The following is an 18,518-nucleotide window of genomic DNA, read 5'->3' on the forward strand; positions in this document are numbered from 1 at the left end:
AAAAAACCCGAGTGATGATGTCGACGACAAATTTTATTGTCAACAAATCGTTGCACCACTACCTACCTGCTAGATCTCAACTGTGCGGTGAAAAAAGTGTGTATTCTATGTTTTTGTGCTTAATCCTGTCAGGAGATTTGCAGAGACATTGATAAAATGAGGATGGTAGCAAAAAAAACAGCACAATTTCTTTATTTTCTTGACTCATTACATTGTAGATTCTCACTGAAGGCATCAGAACGATGACACCTGTGAAGTGAAAACCACGTCAGGTGACTACATCTTGAAGCTCATGGAGAGAATGCCAAGAGTGTGCAAAGCAGTAATCAGAGCAAAGGGTGGCTATATTGAAGAAACTAGAATATACAACTTGTTTTCAGTTATTTCACCTTTTTTTGTTAAGTACATCATCCATCCATCCATCCATCCATCTTCAACCACTTATCCGGAATCAGGTCGCGGGGACAACAGCTCCAGCAGAGACCCCCAGACTTCTCTCTCCAGAGCAACATTAGCAACTTCCTCCCGGGGATCCCGACATGTTCCCAGGCCAGAGAGGAGATGTAATCCCCCCATCTGGTCCTTGGCCTGCCGCGGGGTCTCCTCCCAGTGGGACGTGCAACGAGGACCTCCCTCGGGAGACGCTTGTGAGGCATCCGCACGAGATGCCCGAACCACCTAAGCTGGCTCCTTTCCAAGCGAAGGAGCAGCGGCTCTACTCCGAGTCTCTCTCGGGTGACTGAACTTCTCACCCTATCTCTAAGGGAGATGCCAGCCACCCTTCTGAGGAAACTCATTTCGGCCGCTTGTATCCGCAATCTTACTCTTTCGGTCATGACCCACACTTCATGACCATCGGTGAGACTAGGACTGTAGATAGCTCGGTAGACCGAGAGCTTTGCCTTCTGGCTCAGCTCTCGTTTAGTCACAACAGTTCGGCAGAGAGACTGCAATACTGCCCCAGCTGCTCCCATTCTCCGGCTGATTTCCTTCTCCATCTTTCCCTCACTCGTGAACAAGACCCCGAGATACTTAAACTCCTCCACCTGGGACAGAGTCTCGTTCTCTACCTGGACTGTACAAACCATCGGTTTCCTGCTGTTAAGTACATCAGTGTTTTTCATCTCTGCCATCAGAGGAGATTCTACACTCGCACTTGGCTCACTGGTGGTCACCGGATGGAGACAAACTGGCGTTCCTCACCATCAACGACACACTGGTCCCCAACATGGCCCTGGCCCAGTTCACTGGTAGCACCTACCCCCGTGGACTCCAGTACCCTTATCCAATGGTGAAGTTGTTCCATACGCCACCAAAACACATAAATACCAAGTGTTTGCTCGTCTTAATTTACACCGATAATTAAGGAAAACAACACCTGGTAATGTTTTATATTTTAAATGTTCCACCAGGCCGGACAGACAAACCCCGTGGCTAAATTATCGGTGGTCAATCTCTTCGGAGTAACACACACTGTGGAGCTGCAGCCTCCAGATCAACTCAGGCTGAGGTAACACACACACACACACACACACACACACACACACACACACACACACACACACACACACACACACACACGCAGAGACACTAAAAATACTAGTGAAAATTTGCTTGTATTAAAACATGTGCAAACTTGATAGCACACACAACACTGATCTACTAACACGGGGGACGGCAACCTAAAATGTTGAAAGAGCCATATTGGACCAAAAATAAATAAACAAAAAATAATCGGGAGCCGCAAAAAATTAAAAGTCTAATATAAGTGTTATAATGAAGGCAACACATGATGTAAGTGTCTACTTAAGCCTACTATCAAAATTAATTTAAAAGTCTTATATAAGTGTTATAATGAAGGCAACACATGATGTAAGTGTCTATTTAAGCCTACTATCAAAATTACTTTAAAAGTCTTATATAAGTGTTATAATGAAGGCAACACATGATGTAAGTGTCTATATGAGCTATATTAGCCTACTATCAAAATGACTTTAAAAGTCTTATATAAGTGTTATAATGAAAGCAACACATGGTGTAAGTGTCTATATTTGCCTACTATCAAAATGAGTTTAAAAGTCTTATATAAATGTTATAATGAAGGCAACACATGGTGTAAGTGTCTATATGAGCTATTATAGCCTACTATCAAAATGACTTTAAAAGTCTTATATAAGTGTTATAATGAAGGCAACACATGATGTAAGTGTCTATATGAGCTATATTAGCCTACTATCAAAATGACTTTAAAAGTCTTATATAAGTGTTATAATGAAAGCAACACATGGTGTAAGTGTCTATATTTGCCTACTATCAAAATGACTTTAAAAGTCTTATATAAATGTTATAATGAAGGCAACACATGGTGTAAGTGTCAATATGAGCTATTATAGCCTACTATCAAAAATACTTTAAAAGTCTTATATAAGTGTTATAATGAAGGCAACACATGATGTAAGTGTCTATATGAGCTATATTAGCCTACTATCAAAATGACTTTAAAAGTCTTATATAAGTATTATAATGAAAGCAACACATGGTGTAAGTGTCTATATTTGCCTACTATCAAAATGACTTTAAAAGTCTTACATAAATGTTATAATGAAGGCAACACATGGTGTAAGTGTCTATATTAGCTATTATAGCCTACTATCAAAATGACTTTAAAAGTCTTATATAAGTGTTATAATGAAGGCAACACATGATGTAAGTGTCTATATGAGCTATATTAGCCTACTATCAAAATGACTTTAAAAGTCTTATATAAGTGTTATAATGAAAGCAACACATGGTGTAAGTGTCTATATTTGCCTACTATCAAAATGACTTTAAAAGTCGTATATAAATGTTATAATGAAGGCAACACATGGTGTAAGTGTCAATATGAGCTATTATAGCCTACTATCAAAAATACTTTAAAAGTCTTATATAAGTGTTATAATGAAGGCAACACATGATGTAAGTGTCTATATGAGCTATATTAGCCTACCATCAAAATGACTTTAAAAGTCTTATATAAGTATTATAATGAAAGCAACACATGGTGTAAGTGTCTATATTTGCCTACTATCAAAATGACTTTAAAAGTCGTATATAAGTGTTATAATGAAGGCAACACATGATGTAAGTGTCTATATGAGCTATATTAGCCTACTATCAAAATGACTTTAAAAGTCTTATATAAGTATTATAATGAAAGCAACACATGGTGTAGGTGTCTATATTTGCCTACTATCAAAATGACTTTAAAAATCTTATATAAATGTTATAATGAAGGCAACACATGGTGTAAGTGTCTATATTAGCTATTATAGCCTACTATCAAAATGACCTTAAAAGTCTTATATAAGTGTTATAATGAAGGCAACACATGATGTAAGTGTCTATATGAGCTATATTAGCCTACTATCAAAATGACTTTAAACATCTTATATAAGTGTTATAATGAAAGCAACACATGGTGTAAGTGTCTATATTTGCCTACTATCAAAATGACTTCAAAAGTCTTATATAAATGTTATAATGAAGGCAACACATGGTGTAAGTGTCTATATGAGCTATTATAGCCTACTATCAAAATTACTTTAAAAGTCTTATATAAGTGTTATAATGAAGGCAACACATGATGTAAGTGTCTATATGAGCTATATTAGCCTACTATCAAAATGACTTTAAAAGTCTTATATAAGTATTATAATGAAAGCAACACATGGTGTAAGTGTCTATATTTGCCTACTATCAAAATGACTTTAAAAATCTTATATAAATGTTATAATGAAGGCAACACATGGTGTAAGTGTCTATATTAGCTATTATAGCCTACTATCAAAATGACTTTAAAAGTCTTATATAAGTGTTATAATGAAGGCAACACATGATGTAACTGCCTAAATGAGCTATATTAGCCTACTATCAAAATGACTTTAAAAGTCTTATATAAGTGTTATAATGAAAGCAACACATGGTGTAAGTGTCTATATTTGCCTACTATCAAAATGAGTTTAAAAGTCTTATATAAATGTTATAATGAAGGCAACACATGGTGTAAGTGTCTATAGTAGCTATTATAGCCTACTATCAAAATTACTTTAAAAGTCTTATATAAGTGTTATATTGAAGGCAACACATGATGTAAGTGTCTATATGAGCCATATTAGCCTACTATCAAATTGACTTTAAAGTGTTATATAAGTATTATATTGAAAGCAACACATGGTGTAAGTGTCTATATTTGCCTACTATCAAAATGACTTTAAAAGTCTTATATAAATGTTATAGTGAAGGCAACACATGGTGTAAGTGTCTATATGAGTTATATTAGCCTACTATCAAATTGACTTTAAAGTGTTATATAAGTGTTATAATGAAGGCAACACATGGTGTAAGTGTCTATATTAGCTATAATAGCCTACTATCAAAATGACTTTAAAAGTAAGTGTTATAATGAAAGCAACACATGGTGACAGTGTCTATATTAGCTATATTAGCCTACTATCAAAATGACTTTAAAAGTGTTATATAAGTGTTATAATGAAGGCAACACATGATGTAAGTATCTTTATTAGCTATATTAGCCTACTATCAAAATGACTTTAAAAGTCTTGTATAAGTGTTATAATGAAGGCAACACATGGTGTGGCTTCGTACTAGACTAGCCTGCCTGTAGTCCAGACCTGTCTCCCATTGAAAATGTGTGGCGCATTATGAAGCCTAAAATACCACAACGGAGACCCCCGGACTGTTGAACAACTTAAGCTGTACATCAAGCAAGAATGGGAAAGAATTCCACTTCAAAAATGTGTCTCCTCAGTTCCCAAACGTTTACTGAGTGTTGTTAAAAGGAAAGGCCATGTAACACAGTGGTAAAAATGCCCCAGTGCCAACTTTTTTGCAATGTGTTGCTGCCATTAAATTCTAAGTTGATGATTATTTACAAGAAACTAAAAATACGTTTCTCAGTTAGAACATTAAAATATCTTGTCTTTGCAGTCTATTCAATTGAATATAAGTTGAAAAGGATTTGCAAATCTGTCACGACGTGGTTTTCGCTTACTGCGGGGTCGTTCTCCCAGGAAGACAAACGGACGACTCTGGACAGGACTTGCAGGTAGGAACATGATTTAATTTTAAGAAAACAATCAACGAGGTACAAAACAGAAAACAACCCGAAGGCGAGCGTGCCTATCCCACGCGGAAGCTAAGGCAAAAACTTAGGACATGAAACTATAGACATGAACCTCACGAAACTGTGGCATGAAACAAACACGAAACTGTGGCATGAAACAATCACGAAACTGTGGCATGAAACAACTAGCATTAACTATGGCATAGAACAAACACGAAACTGTGGCGTGAAACAACTAGCATTAACTCTGGCATAGAACAAACACGAAACTGTGGCATGAAACAACTAGCATTAACTATGGCATGGAACAAACACGAAACTGGGGCATGAAACCAATAATGACGACAGGACGACTGACTGGCAAAGGCTGGCTTAAATAGTCCTCTGATTAGAAGCAGGTGCGCGTCCCGAACGCCGGAGGCAGGTGAAAATCATAAGTAGCCATGGTAACTAAAACAAACTCAGGTGTCAAACAGGAACTAAAAAGAGTCCAAAACTAACAGAACATAACAAAAACATGATCCGGACATGACAAAATCATTGTATTCTGTTTTTATTTACCATTTACACAACGTGCCAACGTCAGCGGTTTCGGGTTTTGTAGATCGGGCCCTAAATCTTTGGTCTGGTTCTGCTCCGGGCTACCCCCTCTGCAGGGACTTCTATGTCACCATGGTGAAGTGGATCAGCAACACCCAGCTCGCCGTGCGGTGGCTCGCTCGGCCCCAGAATACATCACTGCTGACAGTGTGCGACGCAGCCATAGGAGCCTGCTTTGTGGTGCGTGCTTCCCATTCCAGTCATGTTTTTTAAAGGTTGCATTTAATGCCTCTCATGGGCATACAAGACGTGATTCAGAGTTCAATGCTCTCATCGATGCTGTGCGTTCCACTCTTTTTTTGGGGGGGGGCTTCCAGAGATGCGAGGACTCCTCTGATAAATGGATCTCCCGGCCGGTAAGTCTGCAGATAGATGCATTCGTGGTCCTCGGAGAGCATCAAAAATAGTCTTTTCTTTTTCCTTTCTCCTCTGCAGGACCAGGAGCCTCTGTTTTCTGAGGACACAAGCAAGTTTTTCCTCACTGTGCCCGTGAGGCAAGGAGGTCAGGGTGACTTCCACCACATCACCATGTTCACCAAACAGGTTCCCTCCTCTTCCACACAGCCTCTCACTCTACACCTCAAAACACAAAATATCCCCTCCCCCGAGCAGTGTTTTTCAACCTTTTCTGAGCCAAGGCACTTTTTTTTTTCATTGAAAACATAAAAAAATGATATTGACAATAAAAAGTCGTTCTCGCAATTTTTGGATATGAATTCAAACCGTAACCAACCATGCATCAATATAGCTCTTGTCTCAAAGTAGGTGTACTGTCACCACCTGTCACATCACGCCGTGAATTATTTTGAAGTTGTTGGTGTTTTCCTGTGTGTAGTGTTTTAGTTCTTGAATTGCGCTTCTATTTTGGTGGCTTTTCCTGTTTTGTAGGTACCGTATTTTTTGGAGTATAAGTATTATATTATATATATTGTAGAGTTAGTGCTGCAAGGGCTTCTGGGTATTTGTTCTGTTGTGTTTATGTTGTGTTACGGTGCGGGTGTTCTCTCGAAATGTGTTTGGTGTGGGTTCACAGTGTGGCGCATATTTGTAACAGTGTTAAAGTTGTTTTTGTACGGCCACCCTCAGTGTGACCTGTATGGCTGTTGACCAAGTATGCATTGCATTCACTTGAGTGTGTGAAAAGCCGTAGATAATATGTGATTGGGCTGGCACGCAAAGGCAGTGCCTTTAAGGTTTATTGGCGTTCTGTACTTCTCCTTACGTCCGTGTACACAGCGGCGTTTTAAAAAGTCATCAATTTCACTTTTTGAAACCGATACCGATAATTTAGAAACCGATACTGATCATTTCGGATATTACATTTTAAAGCATTTATCGGCCGATAATATCGTCAGTCCGATATTATCGAACATCCCTACATGTCATTTATTTATTTATTTGAATTAGGACAATGCATTATTCATCAACATAGAGCAACAATGTAAATATGCCAAAGTTAGCACAATAGCTAGTTTTCATCTGTTGTCCTAAGGCAGGTTAATACAGTAAAACATTCAACAGGTCATGATAGAAAAGAATACACAAATTACAAAACATTACACATTACAAGCATACCATAAGCACAGACCATGAACAAAAAAAAATAAAACAAACAAAAAACATGTGAAAAATCTAATTGTGCGTGCATGTCTGTCTGTACGTATGCACTTTGTGGACGCCGTCTGCTTCAGTAAGTCTTTGCAGTCGTCCAGCATTCTGTTTTTGTTTACTTTGCAGCCAGTTCAGTTTTAGTTTCATTTTGCATAGCCTTATCTAAGCTTCAATGGCTTTTGTTTATTTTTGGTTTAAGCGTTGGATACCTTTTTACCTGCACCCTGCCTACCGCTGTCGTCTGCATATTGTGATCACGACAAACATCTACAAAGCTATTAGCTACCTGCTGCCACCAATGATATGGAAGAGTATTACCGTATATTTCGGAGTATAAGTCGCTCCGGAGTATAAGTCGTACCGGCCGAAAATGCATAATAAAGAAAGAAAAAAACATATATAAGTCGCACTGGAGTATAAGTCGCATTTTTGGGGGAAATGTATTTGATAAAAGCCAACACCAAGAATAGACATTTGAAAGGCAATTTAAAGTAAATAAAGAATCAATCAATCAATCAATCAATGTTTATTTATATAGCCCTAAATCACAAGTGTCTCAAAGGGCTGCACAAGCCACAACGACATTCTCGGTACAAAGCCCACATAAGGGCAAGGAAAAACTCACCCGAGTGGGACGTTGATGTGAATGACTATGAGAAACCTTGGAGAGGACCGCATATGTGGGTAACCCCACCCCTCTAGGGGAGACCGAATGCAATGGATGTCGAGTGGGTCTGACATAATATTGTGAGAGTCCAGTCCATAGTGGATCCAACATAATAGTAAGAGTCCAGTCCATAGTGGGGCCAGCAGGACACCATCCCGAGCGGAGACGGGACAGCAGCGCAGAGATGTTCCCAGCCGATGCACAGGTGAGCGGTCCACCCCGGGTCCCGACTCTGGACAGCCAGCACTTCATCCATGGCCACCGGACCTGTGCCCCCACCCTCCACAAGGAAGAGGGGAGCAGAGGAGAAAAGAAAAGAAACGGCAGATCAACTGGTCTAAAAGGGGGGTCTATTTAAAGGCTAGAGTATACAAATGAGTTTTAAGATGGGACTTAAATGCTTCTACTGAGGTAGCATCTCTAATTGTTACCGGGAGGGCATTCCATAGTACTGGAGCCCCAATAGAAAACGCTCTAAAGCCCGCAGACTTTTTTTGGGCTCTGGGAATCACTAATAAGCCGGAGTTCTTTGAACGCAGATTTCTTGCCGGGACATATGGTACAATACAATCAGCAAGATAGGACGGAGCTAGACCGTGTAGTATTTTATACGTAAGTAGTAAAACCTTAAAGTCACATCTTAAGTGCACAGGAAGCCAGTGCAGGTGAGCCAGTATAGGTATATATATATAGGTATATATGTATGTAAAGGTATATACAGTATAGGCGTAATATGATCAAACTTTCTTGTTCTTGTCAAAAGTCTAGCAGCCACATTTTGTACCAATTGTAGTCTTTTAATGCTAGACATAGGGAGACCCGAAAATAATACGTTACAGTAGTCGAGACGAGACGTAACGAACGCATGAATAATGATCTCAGCGTCGCTAGTGGATAAAATAGAACGAATTTTAGCGATATTACGGAGATGAAAGAAGGCCGTTTTAGTAACACTCTTAATGTGTGATTCAAACGAGAGAGTTGGGTGGAAGATAATACCCAGATTCTTTACTGATTCGCCTTGTGTAATTGTTTGGTTGTCAAATGTTAAGGTGGTATTATTAAATAAATGTCGGTGTTTAGCAGGACCGATAATCAGCATTTCCGTTTTCTTGGCGTTGAGTTGCAAGAAGTTAGCGGACATCCATAGTTTAATTTCATTAAGACACGCCTCCAGCTGACTACAATCCGGCGTGTTGGTCAGCTTTAGGGGCATGTAGAGTTGGGTGTCATCAGCATAACAATGAAAGCTAACACCGTATTTGCGTATGATGTCGCCTAGCGGCAGCATGTAAATACTAAAGAGTGCAGGGCCAAGAACCGAACCCTGAGGAACTCCGCACGTTACCTTAACATAGTCCGAGGTCACATTGTTATGGGAGACGCACTGCATCCTGTCAGTAAGATAAGAGTTAAACCACGACAAGGCTAAGTCTGACATACCAATACGTGTTTTGATACGCTCTAATAAAATATTATGATCGACGGTATCGAAAGCAACGCTAAGATCAAGAAGCAGCAACATAGATGACGCATCAGAATCCATCGTTAGCAGTAGATCATTAGTCATTTTTGCGAGGGCTGTCTCCGTAGAGTGATTTGCCCTGAAACCGGATTGAAAAGGTTCAAAGGGATTGTTAGACACTAAGTGTTCATTTAGCTGCTGTGCGACAATTTTTTCGAGGATTTTCGAAATAAAGGGAAGGTGGGACACCGGTCGGTAGTTTACCATGAGGTCAGGATCAAGGTTAGGTCTTTTGAGCAGAGGATGAATAACCGCTTTCTTGAATGGTAGGGGAACAGTGATATTGTTATAGTGAACAACAGGCTGAATAAGTGTACGTTATATGAGGCATTAATAACCAACTGAGAAGGTGCCTGGTATGTTAACGTAACATATTATGGTAAGAGTCATTCAAATAACTATAACATATAGAACATGCTATACGTTTACCAAACAATCTGTCACTCCTAATCGCTAAATCCCATGAAATCTTATACGTCTAGTCTCTTACGTGAATGAGATCAATAATATTATTTGATAATTTACGCTAATGTGTTCATAATTGTATGATCAGTGTCAGAGCTTGGTCCGCATTGCCGGCAGTAAGTCAGACACGTTTCAAGTGAGGGTTGGACTCCGCCAAGGCTGCCCTTTGTCACCGATTCTGTTCATAACTTTTATGGACAGAATTTCTAGGCGCAGTCAAGGTGTTGAGGGTATCCGGTTTGGTGGCTGCAGGATTAGGTCTCTGCTTTTTGCAGATGATGTGGTCCTGATGGCTTCATCTGGCCAGGATCTTCAGCTCTCGCTGGATCGGTTCGCAGCCGAGTGTGAAGCGACTGGGATGAGAATCAGCACCTCCAAGTCCGAGTCCATGGTTCTCGCCCGGAAAAGGGTGGAGTGCCATCTCCGGGTTGGGGAGGAGACCCTGCCCCAAGTGGAGGAGTTCAAGTACCTCGGAGTCTTGTTCACGAGTGAGGGAAGAGTGGATCGTGAGATCGACAGGCGGATCGGTGCGGCATCTTCAGTAATGCGGACGCTGTATCGATCCGTTGTGGTGAAGAAGGAGCTGAGCCGGAAGGCAAAGCTCTCAATTTACCGGTCGATCTACGTTCCCATCCTCACCTATGGTCATGAGCTTTGGGTTATGACCGAAAGGACAAGATCACGGGTACAAGCGGCCGAAATGAGTTTCCTCCGCCGGGTGGCGGGGCTCTCCCTTAGAGATAGGGTGAGAAGCTCTGTCATCCGCGGGGAGCTCAAAGTAAAGCCGCTGCTCCTCCACATCGAGAGGAGCCAGATGAGGTGGTTCGGACATCTGGTCAGGATGCCACCCGATCGCCTCCCTCGGGAGGTGTTTAGGGCATGTCCGACCGGTAGGAGGCCACGGGGAAGACCCAGGACACGTTGGGAAGACTATGTCTCCCGGCTGGCCTGGGAACGCCTCGGGATCCCCCGGGAAGAGCTGGACGAAGTGGCTGGGGAGAGGGAAGTCTGGGCTTCCCTGCTTAGGCTGCTGCCCCCGCGACCCGACCTACGATCAGCGGAAGAAGATGAATGGATGGATGGTGTTCATAATTTCACACATAAGTCGCTCCTGAGTATAAGTCGCACCCCCAAACTATGAAAAAAACTGCGACTTATAGTCCAAAAAATTCGGTACACGGTTACTCTGCCGAGCTCTAGACAGTGCAGACACTCAACAACAACGCATCATTTGCTGACTATAACTACTGGTTTGCAAATAATATTTTTAACCCAATGAGGTGAAATGACATAATTTCCCACGGCACACCAGACTGTACCTCACGGCACACTAGCGGTTGCAAAACACTGCCCCAGAGAACCAGTGACTTCTGCAGGGGACATTTGTGTTGTGCATAATAGCAATTCTTGTCCCTGAAACATGCCGCTCTGACTAAAGAAATAGAACAAAAAAACAAATATCCACTGCAGAGTACACCGGGTCTCCAGGAAGATATGAGAACAAGTCATTGGAATTGTTGTTTGTTATCTGCGGGGCGAACAGGACGAGATCCGCCACATAACGTCAGGCGACTGGGAGGTGACGCGCATTGTGTCTTACGATGAAAACAAGCAGGTCATGTATGTTTGCCCTCAATGGGCCCCATTCAGCAATTTTGTTCTTAGGCCCACTTATCAGGTTTTTAAGGAGATTTTTGTATTCACCAATGTTTTCTTAGCTGGGTTTTAGTTCGTAGGTAAGAACAACATCTACGAGTGCTCCAGAGCACTCTTAGGGTGGCCTATTTGTTCTTAAGTGTGACAAGTTCCCTTACTTCTATTGTCTAATGTTATATTAATATCATAGATGGATAGATAGATGGATAGATAGATAGATAGATAGATAGATAGATAGATAGATAGATAGATAGATAGATAGATAGATAGATAGATAGATAGATAGATAGATAGATAGATGATTTAGTGTTTGGTGACTCTTTAAAGGGGAACATTATCACAATTTCAGAAGGGTTAAAACCATTAAAAATCAGTTCCCAGTGGCTTATTTTATTTTTCGAAGTTTTTTTCAAAATTTTACCCATCACGCAATATCCCTAAAGAAAGCTTCAAAGTGCCTGATTTTAACCATCGTTATATACACCCGTCCATTTTCCTGTGACGTCACACAGTGATGCTAATACAAACAAACGGATAGAACAGCAAGGTATAGCGACATTAGCTCAGATTCAGACTCGGATTTCAGCGGCTTAACACTGTCTGATAAGATAATTACTAACAACTATGAACTAGGTTTACAGCATCTGAAATACATTTGGCAACAACATGCACTTTGAGAGTGCAGACAGCCCATTTCAGGCGCGCTAAGAACATATATTTTTCCACGATTTCAGCACTCAGGTTAACCATACCTAAATAGACACAAAATACTGCATTACACAAGACTACCCGAATGTGCTCGAATGATTGAAAAAAATAAATGTTTTTAAGCTAAATTATTGGTAAACACAGTTTATGTATAATAATTTACGTAAAACAGCGAGTAATGAATAACGTTTTCATCAATTAATATATTCTGTAGACATACCCTCATCCGCTCTCTTTTTCTGAAAGCTGATCTGTCCAGTTTTGGAGTTGATGTCAGCAGGCCAGGTAAGCTAGGGTCGATAGGGGGTATAGCTCGCTCGTCTGCAGGAACAAACTGCCGCCATTGCTTGCCGTGCTACCGAGGTCCTTTGTCCCTGAATTGCTCACACACTCCGGCAGATTCAATGGGGGTCTGGCGGCAGATTTCTTTGACTTTATCGTTGGAAATGCATCTGCTTTGAGTGTCGCAGGATATCCACACATTCTTGCCATCTCTGTCGTAGCATAGCTTTCGTCGGTAAAGTGTGCGGAACAAACGACTGACCATTTCGTCGGCTTTCCCCGCACCCTCGTATTTTGAACAAATTTCGTCCAATTTCTTGCCACTTTCGCATCTTTGGGCCACTGGTGCAACTTGAATCCCTCCCTGTTCGTGTTGTTACACCCTCCGACAACACACCGACGAAAGTGAGAAAATGGCGGATTGCTTCCCGGTGTGACGTCATCGCTCTGAGAGCGAATAATAGAAAGGCGTTTAATTCGCCAAAATTCACCCATTTAGAGTTCGGAAATCGGTTAAAAAAATATATGGTCTTTTTTCTGCAACATCAAGGTATATATTGACGCTTACATAGGTCTGGTGATAATGTTCCCCTTTAAGCCTTGTGTAATGTTCATATTGTTGTTACTCAGCCAGCGTTTGTGGGTCTGATGGACCCGTTGCATTTTGTGGCTTTTAATGCCTCACAATCAAACACTTTTATGTTAAAATACTGAACAGATGTTTACCTTATCCCAATAAACATCTGTTCAGTATTTTAACATACACATGTTTGATTGTGAGGCATTAAAAGCCACAAAATGCAACGGGTCCATCAGACCCACAAACGCTGGCTGAGTAACAACAATATGAACGTTGCACGGAAAATTTCTCTGCCAGTTTCTGCATCCCACAGGGATTCTTCTTTTGTGTTTCTGCACCTGCGGTTCCCACACAAGGTTGCAACATTGTTTGTCAACACTGTCTGCTCTCATTTTCTCGCACATTTGACCCTCTGATGTTCAGTGTACCTACACTCAGTCCTCCTCCTGTCTCGGCCTGCTGTGTGTGTGTGTGTGTGTGTGTGTGTGTGTGTGTGTGTGTGTGTGTGTGTGTGTGTGTGTGTGTGTGCGTGTGTGCGTGTGTGTGTGTGTGTGTGTGTGTGTGTGTGTGTGTGTGGGTGTGTGTGTGGTACACAGAACATCAATTTCCACACTTCTATTAGCCCCGGGTCCAGTGGACCCGGACATCTTATATGTAATAGAAATGTGTAAGGGGGGTGTATGGTGTGTGGTCATTAAATATGTATTCGGATATATGTTCTTCACAGAAAATGAGCCAAAGTCAGTGAGTCTCAGTTTGAAAAATGTATTAATTGTGTCATTTTTCTTTTAATAAAAAATTAAAACGGGTCCCACAGACCCGAACACCACACAAGGGACCAACATGCCTCTCACACCCTGTTGCAACTCAACTCACACAATGGCAATGCTTTTGCTGCTACTGCAAGATGCCGCAGATTGTGCCCTGTGGAGGGAGCGCATATTTCACGACCATGTGCCCGAAGTGACGGATAATTATTTGAACGCTTCGGGGCTACCTCAGCAGTCCCCCCTTTCTTAAAGTTACATTTTGACATTATGTATTTCCCCCGCGGGATAACACAAATTTCTCTCTGTAATCTGTTTGTGTTTTCTCTTTGTGTTTGATGTTCGGCTTTTCCGCCGGAATTGTGCCCTTATATAGGGAATTAAGGGCGTTTATCTATGCAAATTGCGGAATTAAGGGTGTTTACATATGCATATGGGGGAAATAAGGGCGTGTTTATATGCAAATTATGATAGACACGCACGCGCTAACCATTTGGAATTCAGCAACTTAAGAACAGCAGGTGGGAACAATTTGGCCGTTTAAGAACACGTCATGAATTTGAATGGACTCCTCTTAGGAAATCACATAGGAAGAAAGATAAGAGGAACAGTTAGGAACTTATTGCTGAATGGGGCCCAATGTCTTTATTGCATTCTTTGTCAGTGACGAGATAATGAGATTCTGTCCTCCACTCAGATACTTCCTGAGCACAGAAGTTTCTGCACAAACAAGACATCTATACAGGTAACCCTTCACTCATTGGCAAACCTCAACTCTGCGGCTCCTCTTTCTTCCACCGTCCTTCATGTGCTCTTTGTCAGCGTGTCCACGGTCGGCCTGTTTCCACGGCGATGTCTAACGTGTGGGCTAAGGGATGGGTGCACGTTCTTCGAGGCCAACATCAGCCCTGACGCAGAGCGAGCCGTCCTGCGCTGCAAAGGTGAAATTAACTTGATCGTTATTTCTTCTCACAGTCGACATGTTGTTAATTACGTTGTCTTCTTCCGCCCACTCTCAGGTCCGGGAGTTCCATCTGTACTGCTTCTAAGTTTGGAGGAGGTGGATTGTGAGTCTTCTCTCCTATTACACTTTTAAGTAGGCAAATTATATCAGAAGTACTTTATTAATCCCCGTGGGGGAAATTAAGATTTTCAGCACAATCCCATTCAAGAGTAGACAAAGATTACAGGGAGACAGAACAGGATCACTGACGGGTCTGCCAACTCCCGGCGCCCCTTACAAAAAAGGTGAAAAACAGGTAAACGATGGGGAGGGGGTGAGAAAAATAATAAAATTCAGTCTAAGTCCGGGCCCTTGGAGAGGGGTCCAGACCGAGGCCAAGGTAAAAAAAACCTCGGTAACACTTTGGTATGGGGAACATATTCACCATTAATTAGTTGCTTATTAACATGGAAATTAGTAACATATTGGCTGTTGATTAGTCATTATTAAGTTCTTATTAATGCCTTATTCTGCATGGCCTGATTATACAACAACCCTAACCCCAACGCTAACCCCAACCCTCTAACCCTAACCAAATAACCCTAACCAAATAACCCTAACCAAATAACCCTAACCAAATAACTCTAAATTAAGTCTTTGTTACTTAGAATATGTTCCCCCATACTAAAGTGTTATCAAAACCTCATAGCCATAGCACACATAAACATGTGTGTAAAAGGGAAACATCCAAGAACACAAAGGACATTAACGACATTAAAAGAGCAGAGCTGATGCAACCAGCTGCCACTCCAGCTGTGCCATTTCCACACACAGCCACAAAGGTAAAACAACAACAACAAAAATAATCATCCAATAATATACATTGCGCACACACGATTGCACCATGCATAGACAAGCAACCAAACAAAAACATCATTTCAACACCCACACACACTGTGGTGGCCTCTGCGGTTTTCAACGCCATCGTCAGCTGGGTGGAGGGAGCATGGCCAGAGACAGGAGCAGACCCAACAAAGCAACCAAGAGAGCCGACTCCACCCTCGGCCGCCCACCAACTCTCGGCCAGTGTCCAGTCTGCATGGTTGTATGTTGTATTGTTTTATCTTATTGGGTGATGCTGGCTTTTTTGCACGCACTGTTTGGACCAAATTTGAAGATAACCGTTAATCAATTAATCGTGCCAGACCATTTTAGTCCCCCTCAACCTTTTTTCCTCTTAATCCTCATCAGCTATGCTTACACCATTGGGGGAACAGTTTAGGAGGGGACCCTTTAATGATCCAGCATGACTTTGTTGTATATTTGTCGGTGGTGTGATGGGTGATGAGCCAAGAAGACGCCAAGGAGAAATCGTCGAACAAAAAGCTTTATTTGTTTCAGCCAGCCTCTGACTGGAACTGCAGCTTCCAGGAGAAAGAGTATGGGCCTTATTACTCTTCTGCTGTCTTCTTGGACAACTGTCCTTAAATACCTTTTACACGGGGACAGTTACTCTTTGGTGTTCTAGCCTTGGGGCCGGCCAGTTTGGACAACACCCAGTTTGTTGTTTGGCCAGTCAACCTATTTCCTGGGATCGATTTGAGTCGGGTGACCTCCGACCCCTATCCTCTACTCCTACTTGTGAGGGCTTCCTACCAGATGTTGCTAATGTCTTTACACATCCTCCTAAAATCCAAACCTGCATTCCTGTAGGATTTCAGTTTCCTGGGAGCAATAGCCACCACTCTGTGGAGCGCTTGTGATGGACATGTGCACTTTTGAAGCTATCTAAGGGCATATTTCCTTAGTAGAATAATCCTCTAAAAGATTCTGTGACCAAATACAAACACATGCTAGCTCACAATTATATAAGAAAATGGTACACGGTATAATTCACCTAAACTTCTAGTGGCTATCTACATTCCTACTCTCACCTATGGTCATGAAGTGTGGGTCATGACCGAAAGAATAAGATCGCGGATACAAGCGGCCGAAATGAGTTTCCTCAGAAGGGTGGCTGGCATCTCCCTTAGAGATAGGGTGAGAAGTTCAGTCACCCGAGAGAGACTCGGAGTAGAGCCGCTGCTCCTTCGCTTGGAAAGGAGCCAGCTTAGGTGGTTCGGGCATCTCGTGCGGATGCCTCACGAGCGTCTCCCTAGGGAGGTCCTCGTTGCACGTCCCACTGGGAGGAGACCCCGGGGCAGGCCAAGGACCAGATGGGGGGATTACATCTCCTCTCTGGCCTGGGAACATTTCGGGATTCCCCAGGAGGAAGTCGCTAATGTTGCTCTGGAGAGGGAAGTCTGGGGGTCTCTGCTGGAGCTGTTGTCCCCGCGACCCGATTCCGGATAAGCGGTTGAAGATGGATGGATGGAACTTCTAGTGGTTTTAGTCATATTTAATTAATTTTTATATGCGATCATTTTAGTGAAGTTTTAGTTGACGAAAAGTCAACAATACATTGACGGCAAACTCCGTAGCTTGCTGGCTTGTGCACGGCAGCTTTCTAAGGCTCTTATTTTGTTAGCGCAGACATGATGAAGCGCCACTTTTATTGTGAAAATAGGAACTGTGCAGTCGATCTTTAGTGTTTTGTCAGCGAGAGTCTGTTGAAATGAAAATTGTTCCTCAAATGTTTTCATTTTTTATTAATAACGATCTGGCAGCAGCCAGCGTCATCTCACAAGACCCTCGGGTGCTGTGAATCTCAATCAAGTGCCGAAAGTGACGTCATAGTGAAAATTGATGATCGCTAATTTTTAGGTGTATTTTTTTAATGCCTGGCTGGCAAATGACTGACACACCCGCCGCCATCGACTCGCGATCAAGGTAATGGGCACCCCTGTTGTATGCTGACGTCGTTTCTGTTGACACGAGTCAGCCAACCTGAAGGTTTTTCCAAATGTGTGGAAAAGGGGCGAACCGACTCTATTATTTGTTCTTTTGTCACATCTTGCAGCCCCAATACTTTAGTCCAATGGTTCCCAAACTTTTTACCATCCCGTACCACTTTAAACATTTAATCTCCAGCTACGTACCCCTTTCCTCCATGTTTTCTCTGTTTAACCCCTCCCTCCCCTACCTATATACAGTACAACACATAAACTATAAAAGTATTAGGGATTTCAGGACTCTGATGGAAGTTTAGATCACACAGAGTTTTATTAAAATATAGACAGATAAATAGGAATTTGACAGAAGGGCGTGACCGGGGAAGAGCGGGAACGTGACAGAGATCCAGGTTAATGTGAAGGGTGCTCTTGAGAGGATGCACATAACCCCTTTATGTCTGGCCGACTCTGAGAAAGTCTTAGCCTTAGATCGTCTTCCACACACAGTCTGTGCCTGAATTTAGTTTTCAGGTTTGTCAGCACTGAGAACCCACTCTCACACAAATACGTGGTTGCAAAGGGAATCAAGGTCTTGACAGCGCGTTTGGCCAGTTCAGGGTACTCTGTGCACAGTCCTATCTAGAAATCTGGCAGAGGCTTCTGGTTGAATTCAATTTTCATGGATCCTGTTGTTGCGATATCAATGAGGCTCTCCTGTTCAGATAACCGCTAAGGCAGTAGGCACGGCAGAAAAGGGA

General features: G+C 42.0%; 1 protein-coding gene across 3 annotated transcripts in view; it reads left to right on the forward strand.

The window, feature by feature from the left end:
• LOC133578156 (inactive dipeptidyl peptidase 10-like) overlaps window positions 1–18,518 on the forward strand; it is a 140,949-nt gene that overhangs the window by 99,920 nt on the left and 22,511 nt on the right. For all 3 annotated transcript variants that reach the window (XM_061932348.2, XM_061932350.1, XM_061932347.1), the window contains exons 9-17: window positions 1,137–1,291; window positions 1,413–1,510; window positions 5,782–5,905; window positions 6,043–6,081; window positions 6,161–6,268; window positions 11,537–11,613; window positions 14,684–14,731; window positions 14,809–14,927; window positions 15,006–15,053. In XM_061932348.2, the coding sequence (XP_061788332.1) occupies window positions 1,137–1,291; window positions 1,413–1,510; window positions 5,782–5,905; window positions 6,043–6,081; window positions 6,161–6,268; window positions 11,537–11,613; window positions 14,684–14,731; window positions 14,809–14,927; window positions 15,006–15,053 (816 nt within the window). The remainder of the gene's footprint in view (window positions 1–1,136; window positions 1,292–1,412; window positions 1,511–5,781; window positions 5,906–6,042; window positions 6,082–6,160; window positions 6,269–11,536; window positions 11,614–14,683; window positions 14,732–14,808; window positions 14,928–15,005; window positions 15,054–18,518) is intronic.

Source organism: Nerophis lumbriciformis, linkage group LG38 (genome assembly GCF_033978685.3).
Source record: "Nerophis lumbriciformis linkage group LG38, RoL_Nlum_v2.1, whole genome shotgun sequence".
NCBI classification, from domain to species: Eukaryota; Metazoa; Chordata; class Actinopteri; order Syngnathiformes; family Syngnathidae; genus Nerophis; species Nerophis lumbriciformis.